At 36.3% G+C, this 17,937-nt stretch overlaps 2 protein-coding genes across 3 annotated transcripts; both read right to left on the bottom strand.

Moving 5' to 3' along the window:
* Nucleotides 5,256-14,027, bottom strand: LOC107625221. 2 transcript variants are annotated; one of them, XR_002357330.1, is made up of 5 exons: nucleotides 13,705-14,027; nucleotides 12,190-12,257; nucleotides 11,358-11,930; nucleotides 10,442-11,105; nucleotides 5,256-6,253 (listed from the first exon to the last, which is right to left on the bottom strand). XR_002357330.1 is itself a non-coding variant. In XM_021115765.1 (5 exons), the coding sequence occupies exons 2-4, from the start codon at nucleotides 12,230-12,232 to the stop codon at nucleotides 10,498-10,500; spliced, it is 1,224 nt and encodes a 407-aa protein (XP_020971424.1). In that variant the 5' UTR covers nucleotides 12,233-12,257; nucleotides 13,705-14,027; the 3' UTR covers nucleotides 5,256-6,147; nucleotides 10,458-10,497. The 2 variants fall into 2 exon arrangements, 1 of the variants encoding a protein (XP_020971424.1); XM_021115765.1 differs by having other exon boundaries at nucleotides 5,256-6,147; nucleotides 10,458-11,105.
* Nucleotides 12,589-13,135, bottom strand: LOC110269214. Its single transcript, XM_021116902.1, has 2 exons — nucleotides 12,895-13,135; nucleotides 12,589-12,791 (listed from the first exon to the last, which is right to left on the bottom strand). The coding sequence occupies exons 1-2, from the start codon at nucleotides 13,133-13,135 to the stop codon at nucleotides 12,589-12,591; spliced, it is 444 nt and encodes a 147-aa protein (XP_020972561.1).

Raw genomic sequence — 17,937 nt, forward strand, 5'->3', positions numbered from 1 at the left:
CCTCCATCCCAGCTGTCAAGAATGGGGCAACCCAAAACCCCAGCTGCTGCCTCCAAATTTAGACCCAAGCAAACAATCAGAAGGCCCCGAGCAAGTGCAAATCCACCTTCAAATCTACCACCAACTCCACCCCCAGATACAACCCAGACTCAAAGCACCGGTGCCAGTGTCACTACATCAGAGGAGACCTTGAAAGTCGCTTGTAGTGAGGCCATAGGAATGAATTTCATCCCAACTCCTGGATCCAAGAATCAGAAGAACTGAACACTACTGAATGAATTTCTGTTTTTTGTCATAGTCTTCAGTATGAATTAAACAACACTGTCTATTTATTGTAGTTTGGCAAACTTGTTTATATGCCAACCAGATGTTTTGTTATTTTGTGACAAACTTGTTTATGTTTTGGATTAAGACAGATACATTGTTGTTTATATTTTGGTCATAATCTATGCAGAATTACTACCTTATATAATAGCTGATTCACAGAATTACTACCTTATTTTTTGTTCAACAATGGCAATTTTCATTGAATAGCCAACAATGGCAATTTTCATTACATCATCAACATTGTACATCAACTCATCATCCTCACCACTTTAAGAAACATACAGCAACAACAAAAACTATACTAATCAAAGCAATATGCCACATACTCATTTTTTCTCCTTCTCCATACATAACAGTTTCCTCTCCAACTCTTTCATTTTTTTCTCCAGTTCCTGACTTCGCACCAGTTGAATTTTTTTTTCCAATTTGTGACTTCGCACCACATGATCTTCAACGTCTACACCTCCAACATCATCCACAGCACCCAATGCTTCAGACTCTATGGCCCTAATTTTTTTTAGGTGTTCATCAAGCCAGACAAAATACCGGCAACACCGTTCTTTAACCTGGAGCAATTTTTCAGATAACACCATAATTAGACACAGAACACTCTCATCCAACTACTATCAAAATAATCGCTCACCTTGAAGAATGGACACCCGAGAAACATCCTATTGAGATTAGATGCTGTTCTTGACTTGTAAAGAATGGCACAAAACATGAGACAATGCAAAATATGAGACAATGTAACTAATGTGTGTATATCTTGGTATATTAGATAAGAGATAAGGGTTGCTGAAATACTGTATACGGTGATTTTGAACTTCAAGCCTTCGAAAGTAGCACTGTGATTAGGTATGGCAAAAATCCCCGGCGGGATGGGTATCCGCGGGGATTTACCCGTCGGAGAGCAGGTATGGGGAGTAATTTTTACCCGCGCCTTCCACCCTCTGGTCTCTCAGCGCCGCCTCCCACCCCAGACTCCCTGAGTGGCTCGGTCGCTCACTGAAGGTGTCGAGGCAGTCGAGCTCACCGCCGCGGGCTCCGGCAACGTCATCTTCTTCTGCTGGTCGCAATAGAGTCAGCAACGTCGTCGTCTTTTCCTGGTCGTGGTCGTCATCTTCTCCTGTTCGCGTCGCCGGTCTTCGCTGGACGCTGGTCTTCCTTCCACTTTTCTCCATCAGGTTCAGGTAAGTCAGCCCTGGTCTTCCCTGGTCTTCCATCCCCTTTTCTGAATTTAGATTTCTGAATTAGGGTAACGAATTTGGGTGTTCTGAATTAATGAGTTTCCTATTAATCTGAATTTTTGTGTTTTGAATTTCTAGATTATTGAGTTTTGATGTGCTGAATTTTTGATTAGGTTATGAATTTCTTAATTTCTGATTAGGTTAATGATTTTCTGAGTATGAATTTCTGGATTCTAGTTGTGTAATTTATAATTTTGGTTCAAAACTATGCCTCATAGTTTATCGGTGCCATGTTTGTTTTTGCATAAACGTTTATTATGCTAAGTCCAAATGGTTTCATTCTTTTTAAAAGTCATTGCAAAACAATTTGATAAACAATATTTTCATTTTTATTCTAGTGAAGAGTTGTTCCTATTTAAATATTTGATTACATAAGATATGATATTGAGTGGTGATTACTGTCTTGGCAGTTAAGTCTGAATGAATTAGGCCAAATAAATATATAAGAGCGAGGCACATAATACAATTTAAAAGGGATTGGAGTATTGAACATTGGACTTAATATATATATATATAGCTTAGAAGAAGGATAGAAACAGAATATAACTGAATTGGTTAATGACTTAGACTCTAATTTACTACCCTGCTTTCAGTTCCTTTATTCTTTGATCTGTTTCACTAGAACAAACAGTTTTAACTAATATCATATTCATATCTAAGTAGTGTTATTTGAATAGTTTGGAGAGCTCAATTTTAATTTTTTATTTATAATTTATATTTTTGAGTTAGGTTAATGAGATTCTGATTCATAATTTATATTTTAGATTAATGTGATTTTGATTCATGATTTATATTTCATGATTTATAGAATGTCTTCTTCGGATGCATTGAGTAATACTCTTGAGAAGAGTGCTCCATCGGAAGAACCTATAGGCACTAATATTCAACCTACGCAAGAGGCTCCTCAATCTCAACCTCAAGAACCCCCAACGAATACCGCAACTGCTAATGAAGGAACGACAAACACTACAAGTGGTGTTCGAAAGAGGAAGTTAACCTCCGAAGTGTGGAATCACTTCAAGATTGTAGAAATCAAGGGAAAATTAAAGGCTGAATGTAATTATTGCAAATCGAAGCTACTTGGTGACCCAAAACAAGGCACTTCGCACTTACGTGATCACTTCAAAAGCTACAAGCTCCGCACCACTAGAGATATAAGACAATGTATGATGAAGACAACTCCAACAACTAGTGGGAAAACAGTAGTGGTTGGTGCATATACCTTCAACCAAGAAAATGCAAGGAAAGAGTTATCAGTTATGGTTTGTCTTCACGAGTATCCGCTATCTATTGTGGATCACATTGGGTTTCGACGATTTTGTAATGCTTTGCAACCTCTCTTCAAGGTGATTACTCGCAACACTTTAAAGAGTGACATCTTGAAGCTCTACAACGATGAGAGATCGAAGACAATGAATGTCCTTGAACGTAATAAAAGTCGAGTTGCAATTACGACTGATATGTGGACAGCAAGCAACCAAAACAAAGGTTATATGGCTATTACGGCTCATTACATTGATGATTCTTAGAAATTGCAAAGCCGTCTTGTGAGGTAATAATATTATCATTATAGGTTCTTCCGAATGTTTATATAATTGCAAAGCTGGTTATAATTGTACTAAATTATCATTACAGGTTTATATATGTGCCGGCTCCCCACACGGCTGAGGTACTTTTAGAGGTTCTTGTGGATTGTTTGATGGATTGGAATCTTAATAGGAAGGAATCCACTTTGACTGTTGATAATTGCAGTACTAATGACGTTATGATTGTGAATATTTTGACTAAAATGTCACATAGAAACTTTATCTTGGGGGGTAAATTATTTCACATGCGATGTTGTGCGCATATATTAAATTTAATTGTCAAGGATGGGTTACAACTTATTTCACATGCTATTGAAAGGGTGAGGGATAGTGTTCATTATTGGACTGCAACACCTAAAAGAGAAGAAAAATTTAAGGAAACATGTGCACAACTTAAAATACCCTACACAAAAAATCTCTGTCTTGATTATAAAACTAGGTGGAATTCAACATTTTTTATGCTTGAAGTTGCAATTATGTATAGAGATGTATTTGAGAGGTTGTCATTGCGTGAGAGTCAATATAAATCTTTGCCTAGTGAGAAGGATTGGGATATGACGGATGAAATTTTTCAAAGATTGAAGGTATTTTTTGATGTGACTAAATTGTTTTCTAGAACAACTTATCCTACATCAAATCTTTATTTTCCTAAGGTTTGTATGATTAAGTTGGCTTTGATGGAGTGGAAAAATTGTGGAAATGAGATAATTGAAATTATGGCTACTAGTATGATAACTAAGTTTAAAAAGTATTGGGGTGTGATTAATACAGTTATGGCTATTGGGACTCTTTTGGATCCTAGGTACAAGATGTATTTATTGAATTTCTTTTTTTGTAAAATATATGGTGAAACGGAGGCATGTATTGTAATGGGTCAAGTGAAAAGGGTAGTGCAAGATTTAGTTTTAGAATATGCAACAAAGGGAAGAGAGAGAGACCAAGCTGCTCAATTAGATATGCCACCACCACCATCAATTCCTTCAAGTTCAAAGGGGAGGAAGTTCAGTCATGAGGATTGGCAAGCTGATTTTGCTGCACATGTAAGTGAGGAATCCGCATTTATTGATACAAAGAGCGAGTTGGATTATTATCTTGAAGAGATACCGGTACCACAAACTGAACATGATTTTGATATCTTAAATTGGTGGAAGTCAAATGGAGCGAAGTTTCCTACTTTGCAAGCTATTGCTAGAGATTTTTTGGCAATTCCTATCTCTACCATTGCCTCTGAATCTTCATTTAGTACGGGTGGTCGATTTGTTATGCCACATCGTAGTAGATTGCGTCCGAACACATTAGAGGCTCTAATGTGTAATCAAGATTGGCTTTGGAATGAACTTGGCACTACAACTAACATAGGATTTGAGTGCTACACAATTAATAACATTGAAAGAGATGTTGACGTAAGTAAACTATTAAATTACATATAACACACTATGTTTTTATATTATTGACTTATTGAGTTATTATATGATTTTAACTTTAAATTGTTTTCTTGTCAATGTAGGATTCAAGTAAGTCGGAATCTACCATCACTACCATTATGGGATGAAAGGAAGATTGAGATGGTGGAATTATGTTTTTATGATTTCATGAACTTTATTTTGTTGTTTATGAATATGGTTGGTTGTTTATGTAATATTTGATTGTTTATGGATATGTTTGGATGATTATGTTTGTTGTTATTGCTATTTAAGTTTTTAAAGATTATGGATATTATGTTTGTAATGATAATTGAAGATTATCTTTGATTTTCTCTAATTTTTTTCATTTTTCTCAATTTTTACTAATTTTTACAAATATCCGCGGATATCCGCGGAGACCCAGATTTCCGGCGGATACGGGGTCCCCGTTACCCGTCATGGAGATGGGGCGGGGACGGGGACAGATATTGGGGGCGCCATGCCCCCATGGGACCCGTTGCCATCCCTAACTGTGATAGTTGGTGATATGGTGATAACCATTACTTACCCGGTTACGGAAACAAGGAATATTGTTCAATTAATATAGTTCCTTATGTGTCAATGATACTATCTAAAGACTTTATAATATGCTTATTAGGATTTCACTATACACTTCAGCTCGATTGGTGGGGTATTAAATGACACACATCAATGCAACTTTTATCTTTGTTATTTGATTACTTAATAGCACATTTATCATTTACCGAGTTAGATTCAGATCTAAATATATAACTGAATGTCACATAGTTATAGTTGTCTGTGTGATTACAATGAAATTATTTGTATTAATTATTTAATTTTTTTATGCATAACAATAACATAGTGTTACTAGTTTTATTTAAATACACATACATAATAGCCTTTTCACATATAAGTGGAATCTACTGATATAAACTAAAAAAAAAACGATTATTTAGGCTATTGAAAGTAGGGAATAGAACAGTATTTTACCCTATACTATCGATTTTTATGCATAAAAAAATTTTCAAAGTAAAAATAACAACTATTAGTATCAATGAGTATGTCCCAACTAATTTTTATATTTGATCATTTAACCCACGCGTACTGCGGGTCTTACCCTAGGTAATTAAGGTGAAACACCTATGGTTTGCAACGATGTAAATAATGTGAAAGAGTGGAAGTTCATAATTTCAAACTAACCATTTTAAGCAGCATGATCTTGCCAGCTATTTACAAAAATGCCCCTTATTATTCTTTGTTTCATGATTATTCAGCATCATTTGATTAATCAATCAAATACCTTTAGATTTCAGCATTATACTCAAAAGTGTAGCTCTATGTTAATATGATAACCAGAAATCCATAATCTTCTGTCAACTATAAGTTCGGCTTAAAGTCGGTCAAACTTAATACTAGAGTGTCAAGATTCAAGAATCCACACAAAAAGTAAAATAACGAGAAAGAAAGGTTGCTGCTTATAGCCAGAGAAATACAATTCACTACCTTACCTTCCTTTAAAGTCATTTTTTTCACCACTTTCCAGTCTTTTTCCACCAAGTGAATCTGAACAAATTTTATTCAACAAGATAATTAGTTCCAAATTTCAGGAAAACACTATTTCTAAGTGAGTGAAATTGGCACAAGAATCATCAAGGACACTTATTTTAATTCTATATCACCAACTTTATGCGCACATAAAAACAGATGCAACAGTCAGTACGGGTGAAGAAGATATAACAATTAGTAGAGAGGAATTTGAAGATATTAGAACCAACATGATGTTTTGATACGTGCTTCAAATGTTCGTGATATGAAGAGATCAAGTGTTATTTAAAAGTTATTTTATATTTTTAGAATGTTCAATTTAGTTTGATTTATTTTGATTTTGTTTATTTATTTAGTTACTAAATTGAGCTTTATGTTATGGGTTTAGAATTTTCTTTATTTTAACCAAATAATAGGTTATAAATACCTCATAAAGTATTATAGTCATCATTTATTGATTAGAGGTGTGAAAACCTCTCTTTTTATTTTTGTGATAAAACTATGATGTGAACAAGTGAGATTGAATGAGTCTCTCTGTTGTTGCATCGGAAAATTGGATAAAAAGTTGAAGAGTCCCTTCGATTCAATTCCCAGACTATGGTGTGGACAAGTTAAGTTGAGGAGCCCCTTTCTTGTTGCGTCAAGAAATTGAGTAGAAAGTAGAGTGATTCTTTTTTTATTGAATTTCAATTTATCTCTTTTGTTTCTATTTCAATTTCAATGTATCTTTTTATTCAGTTTAAATTCTTATCTTTTTGTTTATTCTCTTCTTTCTTATCATTTGGTATTAGATTTCAGGTGTTAGATTAATCCTCATTAATCTATATTTGTTCTCCTTGTATAAAAAAGAAAACAAAAAAAAGGTTCATTGTCTCTCATGTGCTTCTTTATGTTCTTGTTATCTTTGTCTTCCTTGTGTTTTATTATTATTTTTGTTGTTCTGGTTAATTTCATTATTTAAAAAAAAAGAGCATACAATGCAAAGAGAAAAAAAAAACAAACAAAAAGAAAGGAAAAAAATTTATCTTTCTTGTATTTGTTCTTTTTATGCACTATTTTTTCAACTACAAAATTCGAGAACGAATCCTTTTGAAGAGGAAAAAAATATTGTTAGGTATCTAAGGAAAGTGGGAAACCGCACCTTAAAAGCTAGGTGTTAAGGGGGAAGAACCACTTTCCTTATATACAACATCAAGTATCCCATACTACTCGATGTGAGACTTTGAGCACCCATAATACCCAAGTCCCTAACAATACACCGGCCTTGGAGAGCCGACGTCCACGGCAGCTTTACTCTATCGACACTGACCCAACGGTAGCCACTTTGCTACGGTCTATCAGTATTCGGTGTTCACCTTAATCCAGCCTATAGGTAGCCCTTTCCATGGCGCCGACAACCACGCTCTGATACCATTGTTAGGTATCTAAGGAAAGTGGGAAACCACACCTTAAAAGCTAGCTGTTAAGGGGAAAACCACTCTCGGAATGCTGTCTTGGGAATGTCCTCTTCCCGCATGCGAATCTGGTGGTATCCCGATTTAAGGTCGAGCTTCGAAAACACCCTTGCTTCTCCCACCTCATCCAACAGCTCTTCTATGATCAGAATGGGAAACTTGTCAGCCACCGTGATCCAGTTCAAGGCCCTGTAGTCTACGCAAAACCGCCAACCTCCATCCTTCTTCTTGACTAAAATGACTGGACTCGAGAACGGGCTGGTGCTGGGCCTAATTATTCCCGAGCTCAACATCTCCTCTACTATTTTCTCAATCTCGGTCTTCTGGTAATGGGGATAACGGTATGATCTAATGTGAGGAATTGATGATCCCTCCTTCAAGATTATAGCATGATCTTGTTCTCTCTTGGGAGGTAGTCCCTCCGGTGTGCTAAATAAGTCCCCAAAAGATTGCAGAAATTGCTCAACATCTCCAGAAAAGGGTTCTGCAGGTTGGGTTTCAGTGGCTGCCAAGACAGGGGTGATGACAAAACCTTCTTGATTCTTTAGCGCTTGCAAGGTAGTCTTCCAAGAGGCCTTACTTCTGCTTAGTGAAGGATCTCCCTGCAAATGGAATTCCTTATCTCCTTGCTTCCAGCTCAACGTTAATTCACTATAATCCCCCACAAATTTTCCCAAGCTGGCCAACCATCCTGCTCCCAAAACGACCTCTGAATAGCCCAGTTTCATCACAAAAAAACTTTGAATAATTAGAATTCCTTGAATAGTCACCTGCAGTTCCTCACAGCCCTCATGTCCCCTTTCTATGGCACCATTCCCTACCTCTACTCGAAATTCCCGTACTCTTTTCACTGGCAGGGACAGCAGCCTAACCACCTCGGTGGCTATGAAGTTTGCCGACGCTCCAGGGTCTATGAGCACCATCACTTCCTGACCGAAAATCGCCCCTCACCTTGAAAGTTGGGTGTTGTCAATCCCCAAAAACTGTAGGAAGACAACTGCAGTTCAACTCCTTTGGGTTCCTCCACTGGGAATTCCGACCTCCCATCCTCCTGCTCGGCTTCGTGATCTTCTTCGTCTTCTTCAATCAACAAAATCTTGTAGTGTTTCATAGGACAGACATGGGTCTGTCCCCACTTCTCTCCACAGCGGAAACATAAGCCTTTCCGTTGTCGCTCTGCCCACTCCTCGTCGGAGAGTCGCTGCGTTCCACTGCCTTTGGTCCTAGAGGATGACGCCGCGCCGCCTCCCCCAACCGAGCTCGAGTTAGTGCTAGCTCGTGTGATCGAGTCCAGTTAGGATTTTTTTGAAATCCCATGCTGATAGATCCGGGTCCCCCCGACCCGCCTCCTTTGGATCCTCCTCCTCCTTTTCTGTCCGTCGGGTTCACTCCGGAATCCTGCCAGGCATGGTTTCACCACTCAATTGCCATGGCTCTATCCATCAACGCCGGCAGATTATCAAAGCTTGCCACGAGAGTCTCCCTTCTAAGGCCATTCACAAAAATACACGAGAGTCTCCGCCCCGAGGTTTCGTTGTGTCCTGGCTACTGCTTCAAAATCTCTCCGGTACTGTGCGATGTCTCCGACTTGGCGCACCTCTAACAGCGGAGCCATTGGGTTAAGAGCTGCTTCGGGTTGGAACCTCTTTAGGAGGTCTTGCTTGAATCTCATCCAGGTATGAAAATGAGTGTGCTGTTCCCACCATTCGAACCAGGTGAGGGCCTCCCCTTCCAAAGCCATTGTTGCAAAATCCAGCCTCTGCGCCGGAACTACTCCGATTACCCTGAAGTAGCGTTCCATTCTCACCAACCAGCCATTCGAATCCTCCCCCGAGAATACCGGTAAGTCAAGCTTTCAAATTGGTTCGAATCTCCTCTGCCCTTCGTCTCCTGCACCGTTCCCTTCTACCCTCTCGTCATCTTGCTCGTTTCTTCCACCGTCATTTCCTCCTCCGGTGTCGTTTGCACCAGCGCCTCCACCTTGGTGCTATTGAGGTAGCAACTCCCTCATTTGTCTCGACATATTTGCTAAGAATGCCTCTAAGGATCGTTGTTGAGCTTCCTGTAACTCCTCAATCCGTTTCTCCACCGCCTCCAACCTTGACTCCATGGCAGTTCGCGTGGACACCATGCACAGAACACCCAGAACCGGTGCTCTGATACCAGTTGTTAAAACTGGTACCAACAAAATGCTCCCACAGCACTCGGTAAAACAAAAAAAAACAAACTGAACAGGTTACCTTTTAGGCAAAATACTCTCAGCTGGAATTTATTGAATGGAAATGCAGAAATTACAATAGAATTGAAAAATGATAGCAGAGGAATTTCGAGAGTCCTCTTCTCTCCTAGCCTAGGCCTTTCCAAATATTTTCCTCCTCAATACCTATTTGGTTCCTTCTTTTATTGCCTCACCCTCTCTCTAATCGAAATCTTCACAATCATGCAGTTCTCTGATTCTCCTCTGATTGATTCAATCAGTTATTGCCTCCTAGAATCATGCACTCCCTGATTCTCCTCTAACTGATTCAATCAGTTATTGCTTCCTAAAATAAATCAGTTATTTAAATCAATTATTCCTCCCTTTCCTTTATTATTTTGTCTAGAATAATGATAAGATAAAGGGATTATTATCTTCCCTTTTTTAGCTGCCTGCACTGCTGACTCAGCATTCTCCTCAGGGTATGTAACAGATACGTACTTTAAATATTCGTGATATAAAAAGATCAAGTATTATTTTTTAGAAATTATTTTATATTTTTAGAATGTTCAATTTAGTTTGATTTATTTTGATTTTATTTATTTAGTTATTAAATTAGACTTTATGTTATGAGCTTAGGATTTTTTTATTTTAACCTAGTAAGAAATTATAAATACCTCAAAATATTGTAGTCTCGTTGTTCCTACATCTGAATCCTTATCTTTTTCTTGTCTTTCTTTTCTTCTTCTCTGATTTTTCTACTACACTGAGTCCAAGCACAACAACTTTTGAAACAGCAACTTTTGAAGTCACATTTAATTCACTGACATTTGCATCTGTATTATTCTGTTCAGATGGTGTGCACTCTTCTTTTGTAGTTGTTCTTTCGTCCAAATCCATATCTTTTCTCTTCCTTCTCTTCTTTTTCTCAGATTTTACAGGTTCACCCATCTCATTCATATAAAGAGCTTTCGGAGTCACATTTGATTCCTTGATATTTGCTTCAGTGTTATTATTCTGTTCAGATGGTGTGCATTCTTCCAACTGCATTGGCTTAGGATCATCTTGTAATACTTCTCTTCTTCCTTCAGCTCTATCAATCAGACCAACCTCACTTTCATTGCACTGGTCAAGAACAATATTCAAATTATCTTCATTCAACTGCTTGGGTTCCTTTGGCTCCTTTACACCCGAAGGTTGTAATTTTGTTTCAACATCAGAACGGTTGTGTTTTTCTGACTTCTTTACTTTAGATGGAATGCCTTCTAAGGATGCATCAGTTCCAATCTCCATTTTTTCAGGCGTAGGTTTGCTCATGCTGTTATCTAGAAAGGATAAAAAAACAATAAAGGATCAGTAGATTTAACATTTATTTATTTGTTTATTTCAATTATTAGTTTTTTTCTTTTTTTTTTTTATTCACCAAAAAAAAAAAAGAAAAAAGAGAAATTCAATAAGATGAGAAGGATAATACAAATTGGGGATAAGGGTTCCTCTATACAGAATCAAAACAAAACAAAATTTCCTTGAGTAGTATAATATGTCTACTTTCAACCGTTCCTTGAGTAGTATATTACCTTTAGAGACTATACCATCTTCATAAATTTCCACTTCAACACCCCCTCCAATGTTGGAAGGATATGCTTCTGCATCTTTCTTGAATGAAGTCAAACGTGTCTCATGAGAATTTGACGATCTCTTCTTCCCTTTCTTCTCTATAATGTCAGCATCATGAATCAAATATCTCTTACTTTTCTTCTTCTTATTTGTAGCACGTAAAGGTTCAGTAGCCTCTTTCATTGACTCAGTACCAATGCCAATTGTCGTGTTATTATCATTGAATTCATTGTGCTGATGCTCCTTTAGAACTTCACTTTCAATGATTACTTCTTTAGTTGCATTTAATGAAGGGTCTGCCATAACGTCAATCTCCCTTTGAACAGTATCATTACCTGGCCTAAAAACAGAAGCATCATATTCCACAGTATCATCTTCTTTCCTTGTACTCATCTGTTTTTCCTTTGCACTAGACACAGATTTTGACATTTCATCTTCGCAAACGACGTTATCATCCTTAACAGCTTTATCGAATGCATTCACAAAATCATGTTCTTCTTTCTCATCATTGATCAAACCAGTCAAGGCATTATCTGAATTGCCAAGAAGTACCAGCTGGTTAGGAAAATCAGAAGATCATTTTGACCACAATTGCTCAATGGAGAAACATCCACACTAAGAAACCAGCTCTTGAAACCATAGAAGGCACTTTTTACAAACATGGAATCAGATAGGTGATAAAAGTACCCTTTGCGCTTTACCTGCAAATTAGCAAAATAATGTTATAATGAATAGGAATACGACCATGGCTTGGATAGCAAAAGAGAGTCAACAAGATCTACTACAATATACCTTCATTGCATGAATATGTATCTGCCCAAGTTTGGGAAAGCATGATTGGTGTCCTGACGAAATTCGCTCTGCATATAAAATTCATACATATGCCATGTACACAGAATGTTAGAACTCTGAAATAATTATGTGCATATTTAAGCAATGATTAGAAAAGAATATTAGAGAAGACAATAGTGAGTTATAAATGCTAAGAGATTTTAAACATAACAATGATTATGAAGCATATACTAGAGAAGCCTGCCTTTATGCACTTGAGGTTTCAAAAACAATCTTAAAAGAAAAAGTCACACAGACAATATCAAATCCACTGCAAAGGGGATAGAAACTAAGGGTTGCTTAGACACTAACTACTTGAACAATACAATACTTGAGCTGTCTGCCTCAACGCAATCTTAGTCAAAGTTTGACATCTATTTTACAAGTAGAATTAACACTCTTGTCATGTACGAATACAAAGAGATCACCAAAGGAGGAACTAGTGGCTTTCTTCTTGAAGAGGTTCAGCACCTTGACACGCCCTTCCAAGGTGGATGTTGAAGTAAAATTTATAACACCTTTAACAAAATCAGCCACTAAATCCAGAACTTTCATTATGTCATCTGCATAGAAATTCAAAGTAGTGCTGATGTTCAGAGATATTTGAGCTGGAAGTGTGTCCTCATGACAAGACCATCAATGGGGCAGTAGCCAAAAGCTTCCCACGAATATTAAGATACGCCGTGCTGTTGTGGTAACTAAAGCTTCTATGGTTGGGGTTCTCAACCGTGAGCAATATGCCCAAGGACACATTTATTGCCCCAATCGGGAAAATAACCAAACTCGCCTCTTTAACCTTAACCAACTGCAAGGTAACGGTAGGGTCCTTCTGCTTGAAGACAGTGAAGATCAAGATCACCAGGATCACCACCAACAAAATCACAATATCAGCAGTGCACCGCAGCATATCTTAATCCTTTTTGGAACACCTCATGCAGCACGCCATGGCAACTCTCAAAATTGGGCGATACAGAATTTCGCAAAACTATTCAATGTGCATAATCCAAGGAACAATAAAACCAAAACATGCATTGTACTTATAGAAACAGTTCTACTCTAAATATACATAATTAGGGCTGCAAGCATTTTCCGATAAAAAAAAAAACTACTAAACCGGTCTTAAACCATTCTCTCTTTTTTTTTTTGTGTGTGTTTGAAGACTAAAACAATGAACGAGACACGGTTGATTGTTCTTGTTTTTGCAGTTCCAAACTTCTAGACACACTTATTTTAGTTCGTTTCCTACACACAAAAACAAAAAGACAAAGCAAGCATCTTTGGGGACACACAACCTAGAAAACGAAGCTTGCTATTTTCTCAAACATTGAGGGTGCTAATGCAGAACGTCGTAACAACTGCACAAAGTCATAAACATTCAGAACACTGTACTGGAGAGGGAAAACAAAGTCTGCATTTGAAAAATAAAAAAATCTCTAAAGAATGAAGAAAGAGAAAGTAAAAGTGTGAAAGGAAGACCTTTGAGGTCGGAGACGGTATCGTGATCGGAGACGAGGACGGCCAAGTGAGTGTCGAGGTTGGTGTCGATGAAGACGACGTCTTTGTTTTCACAGAGGGGTTTAGGGTTGGACTCCGAGTCACGAATCGGAGGGTCCATTATTGAGTCGCTCGGCGGAGCTGGTTGAGTGGTGAAGGGGAAGCAATGGAAGAGAGCGCGCGCAGAATCCCTGATATGCTGGCATGTGAGGTAAGAATGCCACGTGTCTTTGTATTTTCCTTACTGTTTCTCACAAGTATTTATGTCGGGGATGTTTCAGATTGGCTCAAGTCGAGAAAACGTAAGAACCGGAATCATAATTACCAAAACAGTCCTTGAGATTTTTAAAACTAGTCATTTATCTCAAATTTTATTATTTATATATATAAAAAATTTCTAAATTTTTAAATTAATATTTTTTATGTATTAACTAACTTAAAATAAAGAAACTCATTAAAGTTGGCAATACATATCCTATCCACGGATATCCAATTCGCTGTAGGGAGGGTAAAGATCGGTCTGAATATGTAATGATTTGTAATAAGTGAGCAATCACTAAACTAGTTAGTTAATTTAGTAATTTAAATCATTTATTAATATGTATGAAATTAGGAATGATTGAATTTTATATTTATTTTAAAAAAAATTGATATTTCTACAGGTAAGATAAGGTAGGGTAGGGTTTAAAACTTTAGAGTACGGGCAGAATTAGGGTTGAGAGATTCTCAACCCGCGGGTAGGATATAGTAGAATTTTAATAAAATTTTTAACCCACAGATAGGGTTAGGGTACCCTACCCTACTCATTGCCAGTCCTAAAACTCATATTTAATTTTTGACCATGCAAAATATTAATTTAATCTAATTTATTTTAATTTATAAATATTATATTCAATTATCATTCTTTAATAATGAAGAAAAAAATCATCCAGTCTTGTTTGAAGAAATACAAAAATTTTCGTTTAATATAAAATTTTTCACATAAACAATTAACAATATTTGTGTAAATTTTTATGAATGCAACATTTTAGAACTTGTATATAATGCGAATCAAATTATTTATAAAGTCAAATTTGTAAGTCATGGTCAACCACAAAGTCAATGTGGATCATTTACAAAATTTTAATGTACAAACTCTAATACTTTGCAGGATTTAAGGGCACGTGTTAAGATTATAAAATTAAAAATTTTTTATTAAAAATACAAAAAATTAAATTTTAATGCATTTATTTTATAGTAAGAAAAAATATCTTAACAAATCCAAATATTATGTTCATATTTTTTAAAAACTTTTGAAACTCAATAGTTATAATATTACACAAAATACTATAGTAGTCGAAGTTATTTGGGCTACCACAGTTAACAATTATGTCAAGAAAAAATAGATTTTTTTATCATAGAAATATTTTTCTAAATTTATTTGGTATCAATATCTTAGAAATTTAGATATATAAATAATGACCTTCATAATGCAATGACCTCTTAGATTTAGTTATTATTAGTATTTTTGTCCGTGAAAAATCACGAGTATATTTAGACCAAAATTAACTATGATAAAAAATAATAAAAATACCTAAAATGTTTAATTGCAATGTAGAATCAAAAACAATAAATGAGAAAAACAACAAATAGTAGTAATAAAAAAAATAGCATATCATTTTAGGTTTGAAAAAATTTCTTTGAATACAATATTTGTTGTGTGTAACTCCTACATAATTAACAAATAATTAGTCAATAAATTAAATATTAATAAAAAAATTAGAAAATAAAATTTTATAGTTTAATGAAAAAGAATTAATTAAAATACGAATTTTGACACTAATTTTAAAAATTTTGGTCCAAGATTGGACCGAGTGGGCCGAACCAGTCAACAGGACCCACAACGGACCCAAAGGCCCAACTAGTTCACTTAACTGAATGAGCTCAGGTCATTCCTTCCTCCTTCCTTGCTGTTTCACATTGGAACACATAAGGGAAGAGAAGAAAAGTTCCCAAACCCTTGTTTTTCCATTCAAATCCACATATCTTTCAACTCCGAGTTCCGATTGTCACACCGTTTACGGCCATGCGACTGCTGTAACGAGCTCTACAAAGTCCGGTACTCAATTTGGTAAGAAAGTCACAATTTCATTTTCAATCTTCTCCTCCTCAATTTCAAAAATTCAATATTGTGAGGTGTTGAGATATTTGATTTTTGATGTTATAGGATACGATTAGCTTGAGGAATTAGTGGATTTTTATTAGCTTGAGGTACAGTTAAAGTAAGGACCCTCAAACCCTAGTAAATCCCTTCTTTATATGTGTTTGGGTATTGAAATTTGGTATATAAATGTGTATCTTTAATTTGAAACAAATTTCATTCCAATCCAAAATTCGAGGCTCCAGTTATGGATCGCCAAAGTTCGTTAAAATCAAGTTTTTCATCTAAAATACTAACCTCTATTTTTACCACATTTTCTAACTCAAACATGCACTCCAAGTTTCAAACAACATCAAAGCATACCAAACTACATATTATTATTTTACATTCACATCATACAATCCCATACACAATTTTGCTAATTCCAACCCGAACCATTCACATTCAACACCACATTTATACTCAATCATCAATATATCATTGCTATTCAAAATAATCATTATTTCATCAACCATCCACCACATCCATTTAACAACAACATATGTAATACCCACATCAAACAACACATAATTCAATAATCAAAACTACCACATGTACACCAACATATGATTCATCTTATCATTTGGTCGTCTAGCCTAAGTTTTCACAAGATATTATATATTACATACGAGAAACCAAAACAATACATTGGCCGATTTCTTCCCTAAGCCAAAAACACCCAAATTGATAAGGTCACAAGCCTTCAACACCAAAACCTCAGCACCCAAGGCTCAATTAAGCTTCCAATCTCTTCAAATGAGTTCCAATTTCACATATATACTACCTTAATTTGCAGGGTTTATATCCTGCCAACCTAATTAAGAATTTTTCTCTCAAAATTCAGATTTAGTTTCCTAAAAATAGGTGTGGGTAGTCTTTCCATATTTCTGACTCAAGTTCTTAGCTGTACTCCTCAATTCCAGCTCAACTCCAAGCAACATTAACTAATGACACTTCTTTTCCACGTAGTTGCTTAATACTGGTATCGTCAATTCTAACTGGAGTTATTTGAAATGTCAAATCCTCTTTTCAATTGAACTGCCTCAGGTTCTAAGACATAGCTTACCTCAGAAGTATATTACCGATGCCGTGAAATGTGTGGTATGTCGTGCAGGCTCAAAGGATACGGCGGTAAAACTATTTAATATGCCACTCGTCCCCTAATCCGTCTTAATACTTCAAACGGCCTAATACACTTCGGTTTCAACCCTTTAGTTTTGATTGCTCGTCGATTCTAGTCTATTGAACTAACCGTCCAGAATGCGTAACTTCCTTCTTCAAACTATCTACTCTTCTGTTGGCCTTGCGTAGTTAGAATCTTAACTCGGATTTACTTAATCTCTTTTCCGTCGTCTCGGCTACCAAATTCGAGATAAGATGCTTGATTTTCCGAGTCCAAACCATCACAGAAGCAATTAACGCATTGTGCAACCTTACTATCTTTACGATGTATAGTCTCACTAATTTTTTGATGAATAGTTCGCTCCGATAGGCGAAAAGTAAGTGGACTTGGTTACTCAATTCATGATTTCCTAACGGCATTAAATCCTCCAAACAGTACTCAGAGTCTCCCTGCTGAGGGCATTCATCACCACATCACATTGTTGCATCCGCTCACATCCTAAGTGCTTCGATAATGAATTGCAGTAATTCCGAACAATTTATTTGGCTCTGGTATCACAAATGGTGGCACTGAGGTTAATCTTTCTTTTAAGGTTTGAAAGCTTACATCGAATTCAGGTGTCTGATGAGCGGATATTTTATACGCTTTTGGGGTTAATTTCATGTAGTTTTTAGCATGTTTCAGTTAAGTTTTTAGTATATTTTTATTAGTTTCTAGAAAAAATTCAAATTTTTGGACTTTACTATGAGATTGTGTGATTTTTTATAATTTCAGGTATTTTCTGGCAGAAATTAAGGGAGCTGAGCAAAAATCTAATTCAGGCTGAAAAAGGACTGCTGATGATGCTGTTGGATTCTGACCTCTCAGCACTCGGAATGGATTTTCTGGAGCTACAAGAGTCCAATTGGCGTGC

This window comes from Arachis ipaensis, chromosome B02, assembly GCF_000816755.2.
Source record: "Arachis ipaensis cultivar K30076 chromosome B02, Araip1.1, whole genome shotgun sequence".
NCBI lineage: Eukaryota > Viridiplantae > Streptophyta > Magnoliopsida > Fabales > Fabaceae > Arachis > Arachis ipaensis.

Coding starts and splice junctions, on each gene's coding strand:
- LOC107625221 (XM_021115765.1), bottom strand. CDS start 12,232: ATGCTTTCCCAAACTTGGGCAGATACATATTCATGCAATGAAG. Junction 11,931..12,189: donor TACATATTCATGCAATGAAG/GTATATTGTAGT, acceptor TTGGCAATTCAG/ATAATGCCTTGACTGGTTTG. Junction 11,106..11,357: donor AGATGGTATAGTCTCTAAAG/GTAATATACTAC, acceptor TATCCTTTCTAG/ATAACAGCATGAGCAAACCT.
- LOC110269214 (XM_021116902.1), bottom strand. CDS start 13,135: ATGCTGCGGTGCACTGCTGATATTGTGATTTTGTTGGTGGTGATCCTG. Junction 12,792..12,894: donor CACGGCGTATCTTAATATTC/GTGGGAAGCTTT, acceptor ATTTCTATGCAG/ATGACATAATGAAAGTTCTG.